Source organism: Scyliorhinus canicula, chromosome 18 (genome assembly GCF_902713615.1).
Source record: "Scyliorhinus canicula chromosome 18, sScyCan1.1, whole genome shotgun sequence".
NCBI classification, from domain to species: Eukaryota; Metazoa; Chordata; class Chondrichthyes; order Carcharhiniformes; family Scyliorhinidae; genus Scyliorhinus; species Scyliorhinus canicula.
The window spans coordinates 37,071,793-37,094,753 of NC_052163.1; the positions used below are offsets into that span (position 1 = coordinate 37,071,793).

The window sequence follows — 22,961 nt, forward strand, 5'->3', positions numbered from 1 at the left end:
CATGAGTCTGCAGGCAGGTTTTTGAAGTAAGTCCTGTCGGCAGGGAATAGAACAGAAAAAGGCAAGGGGCTGGGTTTTTGTTTGTAGGTCTGAAACCACCAGCAGAGAGAGAGGAAATGTAGGTCACGAAACCACACCTGCTCCTACACCCAGAGCACGATTGGGCCAATTCCAGAAGCCCCTCCAATTAAAAGGACAGTGTAAGAGAATTATGCTTGGTACTCAATCGTACTAATTGTGTTCACATTCAAAGAGTTTATGTTCAATTATAGTCACGTTTACACATGTCAACATTCCATTTTTTAAACATGGAGGTCTCCAATGTAGCTAATGGGGATTTGTTTTATGATTTTTAAACTATTCATGTCAGAATAAGATACTCAGGTAACTGACTACAACTGCTAAAGTATGATTGCTTCCTAATAATACAATTAGGGTGAGCAGTTATGTTGACTTTGTGTTAACCTTTGGATACCCAGGACTCTTGACATAGGAGACAAGGTTAATCAATGAACTATGGGGGCGATTCTCCAATTTGGAGCCCAAGTGTTTAGGACGGCGCGAACCGGGCACGACCGATTCTGGCCCCCATAGGGGGCCAGCACGGCGCTGGAGCAGTTCGCGCCACTCCAACTTCCTTTCACGGTGCCAAATGGGCGCCACGCCATCCCACGCATGTGCAGTTGGGCCACGCTAACCTGCGCATGCGCGGGGGACTTCTTTGGCGCGCCAGCCCCGACTTAACATGAGGTCGGTGTTCAGGGGCCGGCCGTGCCAGAAAGTAGACTGGGTGGGGGGGGGAAAAGAGGCCGGCCCGCCGATCGGTGCCAGACCCCATCAGAAGCCCCCCCCCCCACCCCCGTGAAGGAGCCCCCCTCCCTGCCCATAGGCTGCCCCCAGACAGTTCGCGCAGAGTTCCCGCCAGCAGCGACCAGGGGTGAACGGCGCAGGCGGGAATCTGTCGTATCGGCGCGGCCGCTCGGCATCCGGGCCGGAGAAATTGACGGCCCCACCGATTCCAGCCGGCGCAAATGGCGTTGATTCTCCGCGCCTCGTCGAATCGCGGGCCGGCATCGTGGCGCCGTTGCGGCGATTCTCCGACCCGGCGCGGGGCTCAGCGAATCGCCCCCTATATATGGAAAGGTTGTGCAGTCAGGCCCAAGGTACCTTATAAAGTAACAGTATGACAATGTCAGTCACATGGACAGAGATAAGGCAACTTAGATCACAGAACTACCCTGCACCTTCAGAACCAATCATCAGGGGGAAATGTTTCAAGCACAAGGGAACCCTCACATCCAAACAAGCTAAAAAAGAGCACAGCCAAGAATCCATGGCCCTTCGCGCCGGTAGGATGTTCCAATCGAGTCGAAGCGAATGCAGTTTTGAATGGCTTGCTACATTTCATAGCCCCGCATCCCACCAAGACAGGGCTGTAGAATTCCACCCCATCTTTACAGTGGAGAAAGAGATCCTCACAAAGGGCTGGCTCACTCTGGATCAAAAGACAAAACTACAAGCGAGAGAAGATCATGTGACGAGTCCGAGCATGCTCCGCTGTGCATGATTAAAATTGGAAATAAAGCCTGTCTGAGCTTGTAAGTTACTATCTAGTTTTGCTAAGTTTTATACTTGAAAAATCTTGCCAACTTGTTACACATTGACAAGTCACATTGTCGATTCCTTTATCAAGTCGGGCCTGAATTCTTTACAACAGAAGGCAGGCTCCTGAGGCTGGATGGCTAGTAGATGACCACTCAATATCGATAGATCAGCAGTCCCACCAACATAGGAGAGAGAGAAAAGAATAAGTGTTCTCAAGGTGGAAGCATCCTCTGAAGAGCTTTTACAAACTTTTAAAATCAGAGGTTGTCATGATATGGACTCATGCACATAATGAGATACAGATACAGGCAGTGACAGACACCCAGTACAGCCAATCAACACACAGGACAGAACACAACCAATCACCAGGCAGAACACTAGAGGGTGGTCTCCCACTATAAAAAAAACACACGGAGGCATCAACACTCTGCCTCTTTCCACTGGTGCCAACTGTAGTGACAGTCAGGGTGTATATATCAGTGAGCACCTTCTACATGGTGGCTCAAAGCTAGTCTGCTCTAGTTAGTTATAATAAGCATGCTTAGATTAGTAGTTTCAAACCCACAGCGAACAGTGTGTACTGCTTAACAAGTTCAACAAAGCTTTTTGAACTAACATCACAGTTTGGAGTCTACTTTCAAGTACAACTGCATCCAGTTGCAGTCCGTGTTACCCCAGGGTGAAGAACACGACAGAGGTCACAATTGCCAGGCCACCATCTTGGTGGGGCAACCAATCCTCAGCAACCGCAGCTGTGGTCATACAGCTATTGTGAATGCCAGAGTGGGGGCTTCCCAGCAGAATGAAGTATAGGACACATTCTTATTTTTTTTTAAAATAATTTTTATTGAGATTTTCCAAAACATATCAAAAACAGAAAATAACAACAAGAACCCCCCCCCCCCTCCCCGGTTGCTGCTGCTGCCGGCCTATTTTCCTACCGTTCTGCCAGGAAGTCCAGGAAAGGCCGCCACCGCCTAAAGAACCCCTGAACTGATCCCCTCAGGGCAAATTTCACCTTCTCCAATTTGATGAACCCCGCCATATCATTGATCCAGGCCTCCAGGCTTGGGGGCCTCGCATCCATTGAAGCAAGATCCTCCGCCGGGCTACTAGGGACGCAAAGGCCAGAACACCGGCCTCTTTCGCCTTCTGCACTCCAGGCTCCACTGCAACCCCAAAAAGTGCGAGTCCCCAGCCTGGCTTGACCCTGGATCCTATCACCCTAGACACCGTCCTTGCTACCCCCTTCCAAAACTCCCCCAACGCTGGGCACACCCAAAACATATGGGCGTGGTTCACTGGGCTCCCCGAGCACCTAGAACGCCTGTCTTCGCCCCCGAAAAACCTACTCATCCTCGTCCCGGTCATGTGGGCCCTGTGCAGCACCTTGAACTGTATGAGGCTAAGCCTCGCACAGGAAGAGGAGGAATTCACTCTTTCCAGGGCATCTGCCCACGTCCCCTCCTCAATCTCCTCACCCAGCTCCTCCTCCCATTTACCCTTCAGCTCCTCCACAGAGGCCTCATCCACCTCCTGCATGACGTGGTACATGTCCGAAATCCACCCCCCGCCAACCCATACCCCCGAGAGCACCCTGTCCCGTACCCCACGTGGGGGCAGAAGAGGGAACCCCTCCACCTGCCGCCTGGCTCACCCAGGCTCGCAAACCTCCCATCCACAAACAGGTCCCTCAACCTCCTAATACCTACGCTGTGCCAGCCAAGAAACCCGCCATCGATGCTCCCTGGTACAAACCGGTGGTTCCCCCGTATCGGGGACTCCATCGAGCCCCCCACCTCCCCCCTATGCCGTATCCATTGCCCCCAAATTTTGAGGGTAGCCACCACCACCGGGCCTGTGGTATACCTCGTTGGAGGGAGCGGCAACGGCGCCGTTACCAGCGCCTTCAGGCTCGTGTCCACGCAGGACGCCATCTCCATCCTCTTCCATGCTGCCCCTACCCCGTCCATTACCCACTTACGCAGCCCAATAGTACCCACAGAGGTTGGGCAGCGCCAGCCCCCCCTATCCCTGCCCCGCTCCAAAAACACCCTTCTCACCCTCAAGAGTCCCATGCGCCCATACAAATCCCATAATACTCCTGTTGACCCTCCTAAAAAAGGCCTTCGGGATAAGGATGGGGAGGCACTGTAACAGAAACAAAAACCTTGGGAGTACCGTCATCTTGACGGACTGCACCCTGCCCGCCAGCGGCTACATGTCCCATCTTTTAAACTCCTCCTCCATTTGCTCCACCAGCCTAGTGAGGTTAAGTTTGTGAAGGGCCCCCCAGCTCCTAGCCACCTAGACTCCCAGGTACCGAAAGCTCCTCCCCGCCCTTTTCAGCGGGAGCCTATCAATCCCCGCCTCTTGATCCCCGGGTGCACGACGAACAGCTCACTCTTACCCAGGTTAAGCTTGTACCCAGAAAAGCCCCCAAATTCCCTAAGGATCGGCATCAACTCCGGCACTCCCCCCACTGGGTCCGCCACATGAAGCAACAAGTCACCTGCATATAATGACACTCGGTGCTCCTCCCCACCCCACACCAGACCCCTCCAATTCCTCGACTCCCTCAACGCCATGGCCAGGGGCTCAATTGCTAACGCAAAGAGCAAAGGGGACAGGGGACACCCCTGCCTCGTCCCCCGGTACAACCAAAAGTACTCCGACCTCCTCCTATTTGTGGCTACGCTCGCCATCGGGGCCTCATATAGCAGCCTCACCCAACTGACAAACCCCTCCCTGAACCCAAACCTTTCCAGCACCTCCCACAAGTACCCCCACTCAACCCTATCAAAGGCCTTCTCCGCGTCTAATGCTACCACTATCTCCGCCTCCCCTTCTACCGCCGGCATCATTATAACATTCAGAAGCCTACGTATATTGGTGTTCAGCTGCCTTCTCTTCACAAACCCCGTCTGGTCCTCATGAATGACCCCCAGCACACAGTCCTCTATCCTTGTGGCCAAGATCTTCGCCAATAGCTTGGCATCCACATTTAATAACGAGATCAGCCTATATGATCCACACTGCAGGCGGTCCTTGTCCCGTTTAAGGATCAAGGAAATCAGCGCCCGTGACATAGTCGGGGGGCAAAGCCCCCCCCCTCCCTTGCCTCATTAAATGTACTAACCAACAGGGGGCCCAACAGGTCTGCATACATTTAGTAAAATTCGACCGGAAACCCATCCGGCCCCGGCGCCTTCCCCGACTGCATGCTGCCTATCCCTTTGACCAGCTCCTCCAGCTCAATCGGCACCCGCAGCCCCTCCACCTGTCCCTCCTCTACCTTCGGAAATCTCAGCCTATCCAAAAAGCGCTCCATCCCCCCCCCCCCCCATAAAAGTCCCTGAAGACCCCATTAATGTCCACCCCCCTTCGCACCACATTACCTCCCCATCCGTCACTCCATCAATCTCCCTGGCCGCGTCTCGCTTACGTTGCTGATGCGCCAGCATCCTACTCGCCTTCTCCCCATATTCGTACACCGCCACCTGTGCCTTCCTCCACTGAGCTTCTGCCTTTCCGGTGGTCAGCATGTCAAACTTAGCCTGAAGGTTATGTCGCTCCCTCAACAGTCCCTCCTCCGGACCCTCCGCGTATCTCCTGTCCACCCTCACCATCTCCCCCACCAACCTCTCCCTCTCTCTTTGCTCTCCCCTCTCCCTATGGGCTCGGATGGAAATCAACTCCCCTCTAATCACCGCCTTCAATGCCTCCCAAACCATCCCCACTCGGACCTCCCCATTATCATTGGCCTCCAAGTACCTCTCGATACACCCCCGAACCCGCCCTCCCACCTTCTCATCCGCCAGCAGTTCGGGCGCTGGCCCCTCTCCTCCCCCAGCCCAAGATCCACCCAGTGCGGGGCATGGTCCGAAATGACTATGGCCGAATACTCGGCATACTCCACCCTCGAAATCAGCCCCCTGCTCAGGAAAAAAAAAAAAAAAAAAAAAAAAAAAAAACGATCCAGGAATAGGCCTTATGCACGTGGGGAAAAAAATGAATACTCCCTGGGCCTCGGCCCCGTGAACTTCCAAGGATCCACCCCTCCCATCTGGTCCATAAATCCTCTCAACACCTTAGCCGCCGTGGGCCTCCTGCCCGTCCTGGACATAGATCGATCCAATGGGGGATCCAGCACTGTGTTAAAGTCCCCCCCCTGTATCAGGCCCCCCCGTCTCTAGATCCAGAATGCGGCCCAACATGCGCCGCATAAAACCCGCATCGTCCCAATTTGGGGCATAGACATTCACCAGCACCACCCGCTCCCCTTGCAACTTGCCGCTCACCATCACATACCTCCCTCCACTGTCAGCCACCACCTTTGACGCCTCAAAACAACACCCTTTTTCCCACCAGAATCGCCACACGCGATTTTTTGCATCCAGCCCCGAATGAAACACCTGGCCTACCCAGCCCTTCCTCAGTCTAACCTGGTCCGCCACCTTCAGGTGCGTCTCCTGGAGCATAGCCACGTCCGCCTTCAGCCCCTTCAGGTGCATAAACACACGGGCCCGTTTGACCGGCCCATTCAGCCCCCTCACATTCCAAGTTATCAGCCGGATCAGAGGGCTCCCTGCCCCCCTCCCCTGCTGACCAGCCAAAACCCACCCACTGCCCACCCTAGGCCAGCACCCCCCCGCTCGGCCCGTTCCCCACGGCGGCAAACCCCCACCCCGGCCTCCCAACATACTCCAGCTCCTTCCTGGCCATTTCAGCAGCAACCTGGTACCCCCCCCCCCCCCCCCCCCACTCCCGTGAGCCAGCTAACTTCTGCTGACCCCGGCAGCTCCCACCACACCACCGACCCCCCCCCCCCCAACGTGGGACTACTTCTCCTCCCCCAGACCCATCAGTAGACCCTCCCCCTCCTCCCCCCCCCGCGGAAAAAAGCCTGCACTTCTCAGCTCCAACCCCACCCCCATCCACCCTCAGCGTGGGAAACAGAAGAAAAGCCTGCGCTTTTCCTCTGCCCGACCCCATCCACGCAAAAGAAGACAGCACCCCACCCACCCAAGAACCACCACACAACCAGCTTAAAACAGCATAACACAGAGACCGTTCCCACCAAAAGTTAGCAAAGTTATTTACAAATCCCCGACCCTCAGTCAGAGTCCAACGTCTCGGTCTGCACAAAAGGCCCACGCCTCCCACCTCTGCACTCCAGTCCTGGTAGATCTACACTACCGTGTTCTCCTACTTGCTGCTCCGCTCTTTGGCCCACCTAAGCACACACACTCGGTCAGCGAACCGGTGGAACCGCACCAGCACCGCCTGTGGCGGCTCATTCGGCTTGGGCCTCCTGGCCAGCATTCTGTGGGCCCCCTCCAGCTCCAGGGGCTCCTGGAAGGACCCAGCTCCCATCAGCGAGTTCAACAAAACGACCACATAGGCCCCCAGGTCTGACCCCTCCGTGAGGCCCAGGATCCGCAAATTTTTCCACCTCGACCGGTTCTCCATCTCCTCGAACCGCTCCTGCCACCTCTTATGGAGCGCCTTGTGCATCTCCACCTTTACCGCGAGGGCTGCGGCCTCATCCTCTCTTTCGGAGGCTTGTTGGCGGAGCTCCCGGATCTCCACCCCCTGGGCTGCCTGCGCCGCCAGCAGCTTGTCTGCATTCGCCTTCAGCGAGTCTAGCAGCTCCACTTTTAGCTCCTGAAAACATCGCTGGAGAGTCTCCTGCTGCACCTGCGCCCACTGCCTCCATTCCTCGAGGCCTCCGCCGGCCGCTATCTTGATTCTCTTCCCCGGCTTTTTCTTGGGCGCTGCCACCGCTATTTTGCTGGCCCCACTCCTGGTCAAGACCATAGACCACTGGGGATCCACTGCAAACACCTTCTCACGTCGGGAACCGTCGATCAAGTACCGCTGGGGGCCCTAAAAAAAGAGCCCAAAAGTCCGTTCCTAGCGGGAGCTGCCGAACGTGCGGCTTAGCTCTGCATAGCCGCAAACAGAAGTCTCAGTACAGGACACATTCAGCTGACAAGGTTGCTTCCACTCTTTGACAGTCTTCTGGCCTAATTTTGGGGCCGAGTGGGATATTTGAGTCTTTGTGTGCTGTGCGACTCAAACACACCTTTAATTGGCCACATTGAATACCGAGCGCTTGAGTGTAGGTTGCCATCAACCTTCTCCACTCCTTTGGAGAATTTCCTGAGGGCAGGAACATGGCAGGTGATCAGCCTGTCGGCTAGTGGAGGAAAATTGTAAAGTCTCACCTCCACAGCCAAACGAAAGTTTCACCCAATGCCTGTAAGGGGGGGGGGGGGGGGGGGGGGGGGGTGGTGGACATCCTGTGTGGACATCCAAAAAGTATCTTTTACGGTAATCCAGACATGTGGAGTGTTGATATTAGCCGTTGTAGAATGGACGAGTGGGGGTGTGACAGAAATGGTTTCAGTGGCGAGTAGGATCCACTTTTAGATGCATATAATGTTCCTGGAGGACTTAACATGTATGAATCTAAATGTTGCAATTTCCATGGTGACTTCAATGCTTTGCTTCAAGTTCAGTAATGTCAACGTCTATTTTAAAACTGCCCTGAACCATCAGTGCTTGATGTACTCCCTCGTAGGCAAATCCTGTTCAATAATTTCATTTTACATTTAAACACGAGAACACAGTAAATTTAATCCAACAAACCAAGAAAGTGTGTGTGATGATATGCATAAAGCAATTCTGTATATAATGTAGTACACGACCTCCGACCAGCAGCTGGCAGTGTAAGTCTACCAGGCGGCTCTGTGCCTGGGGGAGTAAGTTGTGTTCGTGGATAGGCGTATTTTGCAGTACCTCTATAATAGTTAGTGTTCGTTACTTATTTATTCCAGTTATCTTTACCACGCAGTTGTTTCATAATAAATTATTTAAACTAGATGTTCTGTAGTGAATCATTCATATTGGCCCATTTACAGAACATGACAATGTTTTTCTCCGATTGGCTGTAGTCTCACATAGGAAGGTCTTTTCACAGAAATCAGTGAAGTACATGAAAATTTCCTGCCATTTTCATTGTGTAACAGTTTACACATTTACTCATGAGATCATCCAGTTGTCCTTCCCCTCCAATATGAGCAAAGGATGAGAAACACTTGTTTCTGAACAATTCTTTGAATTATTCAGCAACCACCAGAAATGAGTTGTATGAAAAGAGTAGCAAGTATCAGTATCCCAGGTGATTCAGAGAGAGAGTGGTAAAGTTTAGCCATTTAAGTAGGAAGTCTATTAAAGGAATACAAAAAAAAACTATTCATGTGTAATCTAAGGGGCAAGAGACCAAAAGATATCTCGGCCTAGATAACAATACTTACATTATGCAGGAAGGGACCATGACATTTACAGAAGATGCTGCCCTCTGGTCACCATAGATATATGTTAGAGAAACAGGAAGAGGATGAGGACTGTGGATGGGGGTGGGGAACAGAGAAGGGAAGGGATTAACTCAAAAAGAGATAAAGGATTGGACTTTTGAATGCAAACGATACTCTAATAAATTTAGGACAGAAACTATATCAGAAAATATCCTTGCTGAATAGAAACATCTCCATGAAATAAACAGGAATGAGAAACAATTGAAAGCAAACGTTTTGTATCATGCTAGCTAGGAACAATTATCACTGGCAAGCTTTTGTTATGACTGAAAGCAGAGCTAGGTATTTGAACCTGGGAGCATATGATCTCTAGTTCCATGTAATAATGTGCCAGAAGTGATGTGCAGACACTTCCTGCCTTGCCTTCCTTATAGACAGACACCCATGAGGAAAAGTGTTTAGAAGATCTGCTGTGCATCCAGCTTCAGTTATATCAGAGATTCTCAAGAGGGCAATTAGCAAGGGAAGAGCATTACTCTCACCCCACCTCCCAACGAGGGCAGGAAACGTCTTAGGACTCGAGACATTCAGGCAGTTAGTTATGGCTCCACAGCGAAAGACTATTGCCGCTGCTGCAGTTCTGGCCCCACTTGGGGTAGAAGGGCTTGCCAGGTAAGCTGCAATACACCAGGCGTCACTGACTAATCTGAACCAGCAAATGTTGTTGTATTAAAACTGAACCAGATCAAATTCATTTTTCATATAGGTTAGGCGGGGAGGGGGTGAAATAAAATCCAGCAATCAAGCAGTTCCACTGATATACCATTGGTGTAATATGGAAGACAAGTCTCTTTTCCCACATTATAGTTTATTGGGAAAAGCAGGAATGCAACATCCAATTGTTAAATAGCAATGATATCTCTTAGAGAGATGTTTATAGGATGCTAACTCTACAATAAAAGGGTTAAAATAAAAACTGGTCCAGTAGATTAATCTCTGTCCAAAAATACATTGGCAACTGAAAAATGCAAATAAAACACAACCAACTCAGATAAGCACTCCTAGAATGGATCCATTGCCTATTTCAGTAAGAATAATTCAGCGCAACAATGAGTGAACACAAGGATATACATCTTTTTATTTCAAATAAAAATAATTGAGTTAATTTTTTTTCCAAATAGTTTGAGAGATTGGGGTCCTAATACACAACATAATGTCACCAGTTATAACAAAGCTGACAATTTTATACAGGCAAAGAAAGATACCTGATGTTCATAATGTGCAAAATCAAAAGGCAAGGGACAATTACTACACAGATAAAAGGCCTAATCAGTCACAGGGTGAAGACACTAAACAAGTCTCAGGAGAGATGATTGATGAAGGAAAAGTGAGTAATGATTGGTTCAATTAGCGAGATTTATTGGTGATCCTTAATCCTGGTTAACTAAATAACAACCCTGTGTATTCAGTACAGAGAAGGACAAAGTGTGTAACGTTTTAAAATATGGAGATAGCCAAACAACATGCAAACTAATTGAAATACTTATTTTCAATAATCTGCTTTTCCAGCAGATGACTCAATACAAAGTCATAGGCCATTTCTCTGAATAATAATTTAAAACATAAATTATGTTGACATAAATGATCACAAATAAATTGGACGGAATTCTCCCACGCCCTGCTGATAGGGTCAAGGGTCAATGGCAGGTGGGGGCGGGGGGGGAAAGAAAATCAATGGTGAGGGGGGGGGGGGGGGGGGGGGGGGGAGAGATAATTTGAAGGGAGGCCCAAAATTCACTCTAATCCGGACATTGGGATCTTCCAATGCTGCCCGCCATGAAGGTATGGGGATCATGCTGGATGCTGGCATGAAACAGATTTGCATCCTGAAGGATGCAGATGAAGGCCCAACTAAAATCTTGCCCCCCATGCCCAATTCTCTATGACACTAGCAGGAAGTCCTACTACTGCATTGCATATCTGGACCAATGTGGCATGTAGAAATCAGGATTTAATTTAAGAACGCCTGGGACTGCCTCGAGTTCAGGATGGAAGCCGCCACAACCCTGGATCCTGAAATACCACAGCAGTGGATCAGGGGTATCCATCGGATGGTTCTCCCTGCTTCAATGTTATCGAGGAGGTCCATCTTCAAGCTATAGTGTGTTCCTGGTCATCCATCATCTTCCTTCAGCTGCGTGTTAGTGATGTCAGGTGCCTTTTTAATATGGCACCCAGATATGACGGTGAGAACCTTGCCACCAACCCTGCCAGAAGATGGTGCAAAATCCACTGATGCATAATTAATTACACCAGGGACAGAAGTTATGGTGTAGTTTTGGAATTCCCAGTGGAAACACTACTATCCCCATCACGGGACTTAGTCCCAGATGGGAGAATTCTGCCCATTGCATTTGAGGAAATAATCAGTCACTGGATTTTGATTTCTGCCATGTTCTTGGTTAAACAATTATGGTACATGTAAAGCAAGACAGGAAATCTGAATATTTAATAATCAAGTGCTCAAGATTTATTACAGAATCACAAGAGTTGATATGGTGCAGGAGGCCGCCATTTGGCCCATCACATCTGCATCATCTCTCCAACTGAGAATTTTACCTGGTGTCATTCTCCCACTTTCTCCCCATCCTCCTGCACATTGTCTCTACTCCTCATCTATTGCCCTCTTAGATGTCTTAATTGAATCTGCCTCCACCACACATCCAGGCAGTGTATTCCAAATCTGAACCACTCACAGTGTGAAAACATTTTTTCTCACATTGCATTTGCTTCTTTTGCAAATCACTTTAAAATCGGTGTCCTCCCATATTCAATTCTTTTTTGAACAGGAGTAGTTTCCCCCCATCGACTCTGTCCACCCCTCCTCATGATTTTGAACATCCCGATCAAATCTAAAATAGAGAGTTTTCTTCCCCAATGCAAAATGTTTCATTATGTCACCTTTCAGGTTAGAGACCATCTTGTGCTCACAGCCCTGAAGTTTCCATCTGCTTCATTTGTCCAAAACAATCCAAAAAGATTGAGGAATTTCAAGTGTAAATTACACACAGCACAACATTTTCTCCAACCTTCTGGATCAGTTTGTAATGTATTGCACTGAAAGCCAGCCCCACTCCCTAAACTAGTCAGACCACAACTCAAAATAAGAGTTTCCACTCCTTCGAGGAGGCTCTTGAAATTAAACCCTTTTTGGCACAGAAGCACATATTGGTACCTTTTGAAAACTTTGTAAATTAAGTTTTTATGAAGACCGACTACTGTACACCAAATAAATAGTAAATGGTTCTGGACAGTTTTGAAGTGATTCCAGTTATGTAAAGTCACATTACTTACAGGTGTTGGAGTAGACATTTATTAAAAATGTTCAACTGATAAGTCTATTTTCAGCTGTATTAATAGAACTACACAAGGCTACCATTCTGAAATATATCAAAAAACAGTTTTAATGCAAAAGAAAATAAACAATTGCATTCTATAATCGCAGTCCAATTGTGCTGGCTGATTAAAGATTCGGACGGGAAAAGTGTCCTCGCCAGTTTTTAAAGGTACGGTGGTCACGAATTGTGATCTGCTCACATTACTTCCACATAAGGTGCGCAGTACTTGAAATTTATATATCCATCTCATCTACACAATTGTAGAATGTGGCCAGGTACGTCCCACGCTGCTTCATTCTTCTCAGCAGTGGTGGTGGTGGGGGAGGAGGGGCAGATCTTCTTAAAGGCAGTCTGTCCCTCTAACAGAAACTTCTGACAGCCCAGTCACAGCAGCATTAAGGAGAGTGAGAGCAAGAGAGTAGCAGGACAGCATTAAGTGTCCTCATCGCTTCTGACACTCACAACCATCAATTCTGATATTGGCACTACATATACCTTGGAGGCTGGTGTAGAATTGGCATTGGTTTGTGAATCACATGGGAACAAATGGGCTGCAACCAGGGCAAGGTAAAGGCTCCCTGGTTGCCGACAAATTCTGCTCCAGAGGACTCGGGTAAAGACCTTAATAATGCACGGTTGGCTGGAACAGCACAAGATCATAAGAAAGAGGAGCAGGAGTGGGCCATTTGGCCGATCAACCCTGCATTGCTATTGTGGATGATCTCATTGTGACCTTCACTCCACTTTCCTGCCTGTTCCTCATAACCACGGATTCTCTTGTTGATCAAAAATCTGTCCAACTCAATCTTGAATATATTCTCAATGACCCATCTTCCACCACGCTCTGGGGAAAGTCATTCAAAAGCCTTCCCCTCTGACAGAAGAAATTCATCCTCGTCTCCATTTAAAAATGAGATCTCGCCCTTATTTTTAAACTCTGGACCATAGTTCACCCCTCGAGAGGCAACGCCATCCACCTACTCAACCCCCCGCAGGACTTGATGTTTCAATGAGATCCCCTCTCATTCTTCTGAGCACCAGTACACATCGGCTTAACCAGCTCAATCATTTCACATAAGACAATGCCTTCATTCCGATTGAACCTTCCATGAACTGCTACTAATGCAAGCATATCCCTCCTTAAGTAAACAATTCTCCAGGTGTGGTCCCACCAAGTGCTATATCCAGCTGCCTCTTGAATATATTCAAAGTTTTATAGTGTCAACTACTTCCTGTGGTAATGAATTCCACAGGCTCATCACTCTTTGGGTGAAGAAATGTCTCATTATCTCTGTCCGAAATGGTTTACCCTGAATCCTCAGGCTGTGACCCCTTGTTCTGGACACACCCATCATTGGTAACATCTTCCCTGCATCCACCCTGTCTACCCCCCTCATTCTTCTTAACTCCAGTAAATTTAATCCAACCTAGTCAATCTCTCCTCATATGACAGTCCCGCCATCCCTGGAATCAATCTGGTAAACCTTCACTGCACTCCCTTGAGAGCAAGAACATCCTTCCTCAGAGAAGGAGACCAAAACTGCACACAATACTCCAAGTGTGCCCTCACCAAGGCCCTGTATAATTTCAGCAACACATCCCTGCTTCTGTACTCGAAACCTCTTGCAATGAAGGCCAAAATACCATTATCCTTCTTCACCGCCTGCTGCACCTGCATGCTTACCTTCAGTGAATGGTGCACAGGTCACCCAGGTCCCGCTGCACACTCCCCTCTCCCAATTTACAACCATTCAGGTAGTAATCTGCCTTCCTGTTTCTGCTTCCAAAAGGAATAACCTCACACTTATCCAAATTATACTGCATCTGCCATTGGTTTGCCCAATCGCCCAACCTGTCCAGGTCTTGCTGTCGGATCCCTGCATCCTCAACTCAATTCACCCTCCCACCTAATTTAGTATCATCTGCAAACTTTGAGAATTAAATCTCATCCAAATCATCAATATATATTGTGAATAGCTGTGGTCCCAGCACCGATCACCTATGTTACACCACTGGTTACTGCCTGTCAATTTGAAAAGGACCCATTAATTCCTACTCTTTGTTTCCTCTCTGCCAACCAGTTTTCTATTCACCTCAATACATTTCCCCCAATGATTCCTGCACCATTCCACTAGATACAGTTCTCCAAATCGGAAAATGATCCACTACTTATCCCCACTCTCTGAATCTGGTTAATCAATCCTCTATCCATATATCACCCCCCACACAACACCCCCCACCCCCACCCCACAGTACACCCTCTCTCCCAACACCCAGAGTTGTAATCTTGTGCAGTAATATTTCACGTGGCGCTTTACCAAATGCCGTTTGGGAATCTAAGTCCATCTATTGGTTGCACTTTGTCCACGCTATTTGTTACACCCCCAAAAATGGGAACAAATTTGTCAAACATGATTTTCTTTCGGGAAACCACATTACCTCTGTTTGATTGTACAACGATTGTCCAAATACTCTGCTACCTGCTCAGCATTATGTTAGATACAGTTGCTGGCCTGTCAGACAGCCTCCTGTATCTGTCAAGGATCAAATACAAACTATTCAGTTCTACCACTCACAGTGGTAATGTGGTTTGTCCCAAAGGTCTGGCCTATCATATAATGATGCAGAATGATGCAGTACAGAAGGAGGCCATTTGACCAATCAAGCCTGTACTGGTACTAAACTGAGCAGCAACTGTACATTCCACATGACATTATTACATGTGTTTCGCAATCAGATCATAAAACTTTCTCTTCAGTGCATAATATTTCCCAACTCGTGTTACATTTTATAAATAAGCAGTACATACACTAGCTGTTCAATGAAATCACACTGTGTGATATTAGTAATTGATCCACCATTCACTGGTAACTTCTTTGCTAGCTACGAAAGGCAATACACATACTTTGAAAAAATGCTTTCATGGTACTTGAGCATTGCAGACAATGCCTCATTGTCCATTGTTAGTTCTCCTTGAAGTGTTGGTGGTGGCGAGCAACCTTTTTGAACCACTGCAGTCCATATGGTGAAAGTAATCTCAGCGTAGGCAGGTAGAGAATTCCATGATTTTAACCCAATGATGAAGAAACATGCATGTAAGTTAATTGGGGAGTGCAAAGAGGTAATGTTGTTCCCAATGTATCTGTTCCCCTTGTCCTTCCAGGTGATCGAGGTATGGGTTTGGGAAGTCCTGGCAAGTTGTGCATTATGTCAATGAAACACCCCACAGTGCCAGTGTGTCACGGTGGAAGGGATGAATGTTTAAGGTGGTGATGAATACAATGCCTAACTTGACTGCAGTGTGGGCAGCACAATGGCACAGTGGTTAGCACTTCAGCCTCACAGCGTCAAGGTCCCAGGTTCGATCCTGGCTCTGGGTCACTGTCCGTGTGGATTTTGCACATTCTCCCAGTGTTTGCGTGGGTTTCGCACCCACAACCCAAAGGTGCGCAGGGTAACTGGATTGGCCGCTCTAAATGGCCCCTTAATTGGAAAAGAAGAATTGGGTACTCTAAATTCATTTTTAACAACTTCACTTCTGAAGCCTACTTGTGACAAAAATAAAGATTATTATTAGTTAAGCCTTGTTCTGGATGTTGTTGGAGCTGCATTCATCCAGGCAATTGAAGAGTATTCCATTACACTCATTATAGATGGTGGACAAATCTGGGGAGTCAGGAGGAGTGTCCCTAGTTGCAGAATTCCCTGTGTCTGACCAGCTCTTGTAGTCACAGCAATTATGTGACCACTCCAGCCATTTAAAAAAAAGACCGGGTTTGGTGATCAGTGTGATTTCAAATTCAAGTAAAACATTTTCTACAGTGTATTATTAAGATGATGTTTGCAAATACCAATTTTATCACAATGATTTTGTAATAAAAAGTATTTTCTGCTTAAGGACACTATTCTCCTTATTACTAGTCCTATGTGAAACACATTAAAATGCCTTCCTACATTAAAAAGGCACAATACAAGGCAAGTTGCTATAATTGAACTGTTTTTAGAAAATGAATATACTTTACATCATATTTTGGCAAATTCAATTCGAAGTGTAATGAATGGATGATGGCAAGTGGAAACAATAACAATGAGAAGGCAGAGTGGACATGCAAACATGCAGAACTAGACTATAAGGCCCTTCAAGTCTGCTCCGATTGTGGCCTCAACTCCATACTCTGCCTACCCCTGATAACCTTTGAATGCTTTGAATGTCTTGTTAGTCAAGAATCTATCTACAGCTGCCTTAAAAATATTCAATGTCCCTCCCATCATCGCTCTCCGGAAATGAGAATGCCAAAGATTAATGCCCTTCAGAGTAAAAATGACTTCTAATCCCATTTTAATGGGAGAGACCCTGGGCTGGATTCTCCATCCCGCTGCGCCACATTTCCGTTTCAGCACGCCGGCGGGATGCTCCGTTACGCCGGCTGGTCAATTGGGTTTCCCATTGTGTGGCAGCCCCAAGCCGTCGAGAAACCCTCAGGCTGCCGGCAAAATGGAGCATCCCGCCGGTGGAGAATCCAGCCTCTTGTTTTCAAACTGCATCCCGTAGTTCTAGGACTCCAGTCAGCGACCCTGTTGGGCCTGACTGCAACTAGTGAATGATGCAAGAACCCCAAATCAGGCTCTGCACAGGGCCAATCCCGAGTCACTGGACTCGCTCCACCGATGTGTTGTGATTTTACCCCCGGCACGATCTGGATCTCTCCTTCTCTCGGCAAGATGACGTTCTGAATATTTAAATGAACCAATAGGCTCATTTAAATGCCCAGCCACTGGATTCACCTGGCACTCAATCGCCAAGCCTGGGCGACTTTGCCGGGGGCATTGTTTAGTACTGATCCACAAACGTGGACCAGGCATGATGAACAGCACCTTGGGGGGGGGGGGGGGGGGGGGGGGGGAGGCCTCAGGCCATTGGTGTCCCCTGGGTGGTCAGGGACAGGGCACAGTGGTACGCTGGAGCATCCCCATAGCACCTGGGCATGAACTACCAACCTGGCAATGCCATCCATGCAATGCCACCCTGGCACTGTCAGAGTGTCTTGGGTAGCACTGCCAGGGGTCGTGTCCAGGTCCGGGGGCATCGAGGGTGGGTTCTAGGCGCCTCCCCAAGGCTGGGGGGGGGGGGGGGGGGGGGGGGGGGGCGGTGAAAGAGAAAAGAGGGAAAAAAAAAAAAGAGATCGGGGCAACAGGTCAAATGGTGCTCCGATCGGAGAGTAGCTTTTCCTGCCGGTGAAAATCAGCTCACCAGGAGGAAATCCCTCTAAGTGCGACCTCGGTGGGGAGAAACTCCCCAAGATGAAAAAAAAGCAAAGTGCCGTTGGATAGTGGGATGTTACGAGGCACTGCAGCCACCGAGAAACACCCCGGTAAACGCACTCGACTTAATTTGATGTCTGCTGAATTGCACGCTAGTTCTCCCACAAGCGCAAGCCTGCTTTCAGCATCCGCCTCGTGAAGTCCCCTCATCTCCTCTGAATCTTCTAACCTTCAGTGGATACAGCTCCAGCTTGTCCCAGTTTTTCCTCAGAAGATGACTCCCTCGTCCCAGATATCCCAGTGATCCTGCTTGCTTGCCCAGGGAGGTGGATGGAAGTGACCCTACTGGCCTTCATAGCCTTCCTAATTGTCCCTTCCTAAGCGCTCAAAGTTTTCTGATGAAGCAGGTATGGTGGGAAGGTTACAAAACCAAAGGAAGTGAAAGCAACCTGGGTTAAATTCCAACTTTGCTGGGGTCAGAAAATAAGCGTTGATGGATGGACCACCTGCCACATTCTGCTAATCGTTTTCTCCCCAGAGTTAGTGGGCAAAAGACAAGAGCTACATTTCTTCAATGTGGCACAAATCATAAATATCTCCTCTTGATTTTTCTTCTACCCTGAAGAAAATTTCTCTTTCTGTGATACGGTACCACAAGTGGCAGCATCACCCAACACCTCGAAGAGCAGCATTGTTCCGTTAAGAGCAATTGGCAGCAAGCTTTGACTATGGGTGAGACTGCAGCTCGAGGTGGAGGTAGATTGCAATCAAAAAAGGGGAAGTGTGGCACTGAGCCCCACCCACACATTTTCCAACCTGAGGAATGTTAATGCCAACACGAGGTTTACTATTTTCAGTTCATTGGACAGCTGGAGTACATAAAAATTGGGTTCAAGATTAACTTGACACACTGAATTCCAGGACATATATACACACAATTGAAAATATATACTGTGCTTTCTTACATAAGGCAAGAGTTTTTAAATATTGATTGGAAAGGGTCTCTGCTAGTCAGCAGGCAGATTGTACAGTGAACTTCTGGCATTGGTGCTTCAAAAAACCAACTAAATATTGCACCAAACCTAACTTGCATCTACAGAAAAACTATTTATCAAATGAAAGAGGATTTGTCTGATCAGGCACATCTCAACAGCCTGAAGAGAGCATGCTCACGTAGGGGTCTGCAACAGTCAATGAGTTTGGAAAATGTCAAACTACAAGTATTAATGGAGTCTGGTCTCAACGAGACTGTCTTATAACACACTCCATCTTTTGACACTTAATATCATAAGCACAATTGAAATTATTGAGATATTACAGGATTCTCTGGAAGAAAACTTAAACAACTATCTTTGTGTAACAGAAAGAGCAACATAGTCACCACAGTCTTTTTAGCATTGCCAATGCATATATTGTACATTCTTTATCTTTCACACACCATGTATTACAAACTGAAACCAGACATGAAGAGACTGCTGTGGAATTTCGATATATGGGATAAAATCTTCCAAGCCATATATTTTTAGCTGGCTGCCAAACAAATCATAATCGCACAAGTTTCCCTGTCAAAAAACCTAGGAGCCAATAACTTCTTCTGGGGTACTTTTAAAGTTACACGAGGAAAATATGCTTCACATACTGCAACATGACTTTCCAGTAAGATATATAAACATATAGATATGCACACATATGTCTTGTGCAGAATTCAGAACCTAAAATGTGAAAGATGATAAAAGGCATACTTCAAGAAAATTGTGATTATTAGGTTTTACTCAAAATTTAAAAGGCTATTGAAAATTGGGACCTTAAGTAACCCAAAGGGTATACCACCAGAGAGATTTTTTGTGGTGTTGGTGGAAGGGGATTGGGTGGAGGGGTGAGCAACATGATGGAACTCTGCAAACCATTTCACATCCAATAAAATGAACTAACAAAAAAAGTAATCTGTATTTATAATCTCTTGGCAACAGTCAAATACCCAAAAGTTACAGCAAGACACAACTTTCAAACCGCCAATGTTATAGCTCCATGAAATCCAGCCGTCTCTCAGATTTATTTTGCCAGAGTCCAGAGTGTTTGTCAAATAAAATAGCACAACAGCTGAAAGAACGATAGAGGCAGTGCCAACTTTTAAGGGTTTGAAAAAAATAAGCAAATAAGCGTTTGCAACGTAGATCAGTCCGTAGTTGCTCAGTCCTATTCGAAAATAGCTGATTTAATTAAGAGAAACAGAAGGCGGGGAATGCGTTTCATGTTACACATACATCCAGAAAACTGTCTGGAATGCATTAATGTTTATATTAAAAAAAAACTGATGTTACTGTACAAGCAGGGTGCAGCTCCTGTCCTGCCTGAGCAAACACAAAAAAACCCCAGAAGATAGAAAGAGCAGAAAATGTACTGCCTTAGAAAAACAAAGTAGAAAAAAAAACTGTAGAACTCTACTACCAGTGAGTGCTCTTAGCAATTATAACACTGCTATGACATCCTGCTTCCTTTATTTACTTTACAAAACAAATTTACAGCCATGGAAAATATACATTTTGGCTCATATCGAGGTCCTGCAATCCAGCTGCTGCTTAGTTGTTTAAAACAGCTCCTTGCACAAACTGGAATGGGCATTGTAATGTTAACAGACTTTACAATTAGTCATCAGAGGCCAAACGGAAAGTTGATATGAATGTTTAGTCATTACCTATTTTAGTTAAAATTTTACAGAGCTTTTTGTACGGGAGGCATGACCTACTGCAATGTTCATAGGGTTCCCAAGAGAAGTAACTGCTTTACTCTTTAACTATTTTCAAGGAGGCAAACTCATTAATTAATTCCCTGCAATTAATTGATATTGCCAAAAAAAGTTTTCAGGACTTTACAGCAGTGCTTTGAAAATGGATCATCTCTCTCACCAAAATATTCAGTTCGTGGAGACAAGCAAAGCCTGTGGAAGGACTCACCTGAAAAAGATGTTTTCTTCATGGCTGTTTTCAAAATTGCATAGGAAGCACACCCTTCAGGATTAGGTTGAGTTACTTCCACAGTGCTCAGTAATCAAAAACATCCAATATCACAGGGAGCAGACTTAGCTTCACAGGCTTTCATTCACAGAACCAGTAACTTGAGCTTTCTTGCACACCGTCCAACTGCTCATGAAACACTCCCATTAATTGGTACACACCTTTTCTAATCAGATGAACTTAGACATCTTTGGCCTTGCCCAACTAAGCAAAAGCACTGGGGAAATCACAGAACTTGTTTGTCCTCGAGTGTGACTTTTTTTTAAACTCTTAGTCATGGTTATGGGTTTAAGTAACACTTCTTGAAAGGCCTACATGTTTATTTGATGTAATTATATGTTATATGTACGTCATCAAGAGAATTAACATTTTTTCTGGTGTGTAAAAAGAAAAAGCACCCTCCCCACCCTGCTGGCATGGTGCAGCTCATTTAGTACTGTTACGTGGACTGTAGGGGAAATTCACTGTTCAAAGTACATTACAGCTCCCAACTAAAACTGCAAGATAACAATACAAACTGTTTCACATTCAAACGCATTAATGCCAAGCAGAGTGAATGAATGAGATTCCACTCATTCTGTGCACTGAGGGGACCTCCTTCATTATTTGAAGACTTTCACTCCTTGGATTAATTGTAGTCGCAGAACAAATGAGATCTAATTACTGCATTCCAGGCATCATCCCTGTGGAAGGGTCAAGTGACACTTTCACAGCTCAGTTAATTTGCTACACACAATTTATAAAAATCAAACTCAGATTCTTTACATGTGATACAGGCTCAGCCAAACAAGTATCTTGTTTTGTGCTTTGTCCAGTCCTGTTACAATGCACGAGAAGCAGGTGTTCAAGGCACTTTTATTCCTTTTCCACAAGGTGGTAAAGCTAAGCTGCTTGAGCTGGTTCTATTCAATGCACTCTAAGATAAACAGAACTAAATGGTTTCTTGTTAAATCATATCAAAGCTCATTCAGCTCTGCATTTGCTCTTTATTAATAACACAATCCCATGCATAATTTTGCGACTTTCTCATTTGAGGAAAAACTTAAGCATGCTAAATATACTTCCCTATTTTATGGTTTTGGAGGGAAACAGCTCAATGCCATTTTGACGTGATTTTATAGGGCGCAATTCAGTGACCCCGTTGCGCCAGGTGTGATCCGGGCACATGGGATGAATAGAGCTATGAGGTTCAAATTGAGCTTTGTGTTGGGTGCAAAACCTCGTGCAAGTCACTTGACTCCTTTCACCTGGCATGATCTGATCTCGCCCTTGTTGGATGAGATCCAGATCTGAATATTTAAATATGAGCTGAACAGTTCATTTAACTACCCGGATGCTGGATTCACCTGGCGCCTGATATTCACCTGGGAGATCGTGGTAGGGTGCCATTTAGTACTGGTCCACACAAATGTAGACCTGGTGTAATGGACCTGGGGGCGGGGGCATCTCCCAGCCCATTGGAGACCACCGGGTGGTCGGTGACAGGGCAGGGTGGCGCTTTGGCATTGCCAGCCTGGCATCTTGGCAATGCTACCCAGGTGGAAATACCAGGGTGCCAGGGGCACTGTCAAGGTAGCAGTCAAGGCATCCAGGTGCCAGGTTGGCACTGGCAGGGGTCAGGCTGGGAAGGCCGTGACCAAGTAGAGAGGAGGAGGGGGGGTGGTTTTCAGGGGCCTCCCCAAGGTCGGCGGGTAAGGGAGGGTCAAAAACACAGGGCGGGAGCCTGAAAGTGGTGGTGGGGGCTGGAAACATCGGAGTTGCTGATTGAAATTGCTCCCGATCTGCGCAGAGCCTTTCAAGCACCCCAGCAGGAAATCACTCTAAGTGCGGCCTTGTCGGGAAGGAACGCCCTTCGGCCAACAAAAAGGGCAAAGTGGCGTTGGATAGCGGGATGTTTCTCGGAGGCTGAGCATGCCATTCATCGGACCTTAAGTGTAAATATGGCCAATGCAGGATCCAGGCGAACTCAGAGCTTAAGTGTATATTTGCCACTAGATACCCAGACACGATCGAAACCCCCAGCCGATTTGCATTCTAATGGCCCATTTCCCCAGAACAAAAGACTTGTACTCAGGTATCAGATACAGATATAGACTCATCGGCGCCACTCCCTTAACCCAGGAAGCCCAAACAGCCAAGGTCAATGACCACACAGGCACACCCAGCCATCAAGGCACCCACCCCTTTATTGGCTAAAATCGAAGGCAGTAATTGAAGCCTGCCGAATTATTGGGTCCAAAGCTAAGGACCACCCAAGAGAGCGCAAAAAGAGACACTGCCATGTGTTAAATTTCTCGTGGCCCCGGCTTATGCCTAAAACCAATTTCAGCATCACGACCAGAAGCAAGTTCAAGACCAAC

The 22,961-nt window shown here is 47.2% G+C and overlaps 1 protein-coding gene across 1 annotated transcript in view; it reads right to left on the minus strand.

Annotated features, from left to right (window-relative positions):
* LOC119953086 (septin-9-like) overlaps nt 1–20,741 on the minus strand; it is a 322,986-nt gene extending 302,245 nt beyond the window's left edge. Inside the window, exon 1 of the mRNA XM_038776914.1 lies at nt 20,542–20,741. Coding sequence (XP_038632842.1) covers nt 20,542–20,563 — 22 coding nt within the window. The 5' untranslated portion in view covers nt 20,564–20,741. The remainder of the gene's footprint in view (nt 1–20,541) is intronic.
* Nucleotides 20,742–22,961: the final 2,220 nt, after the last annotated feature.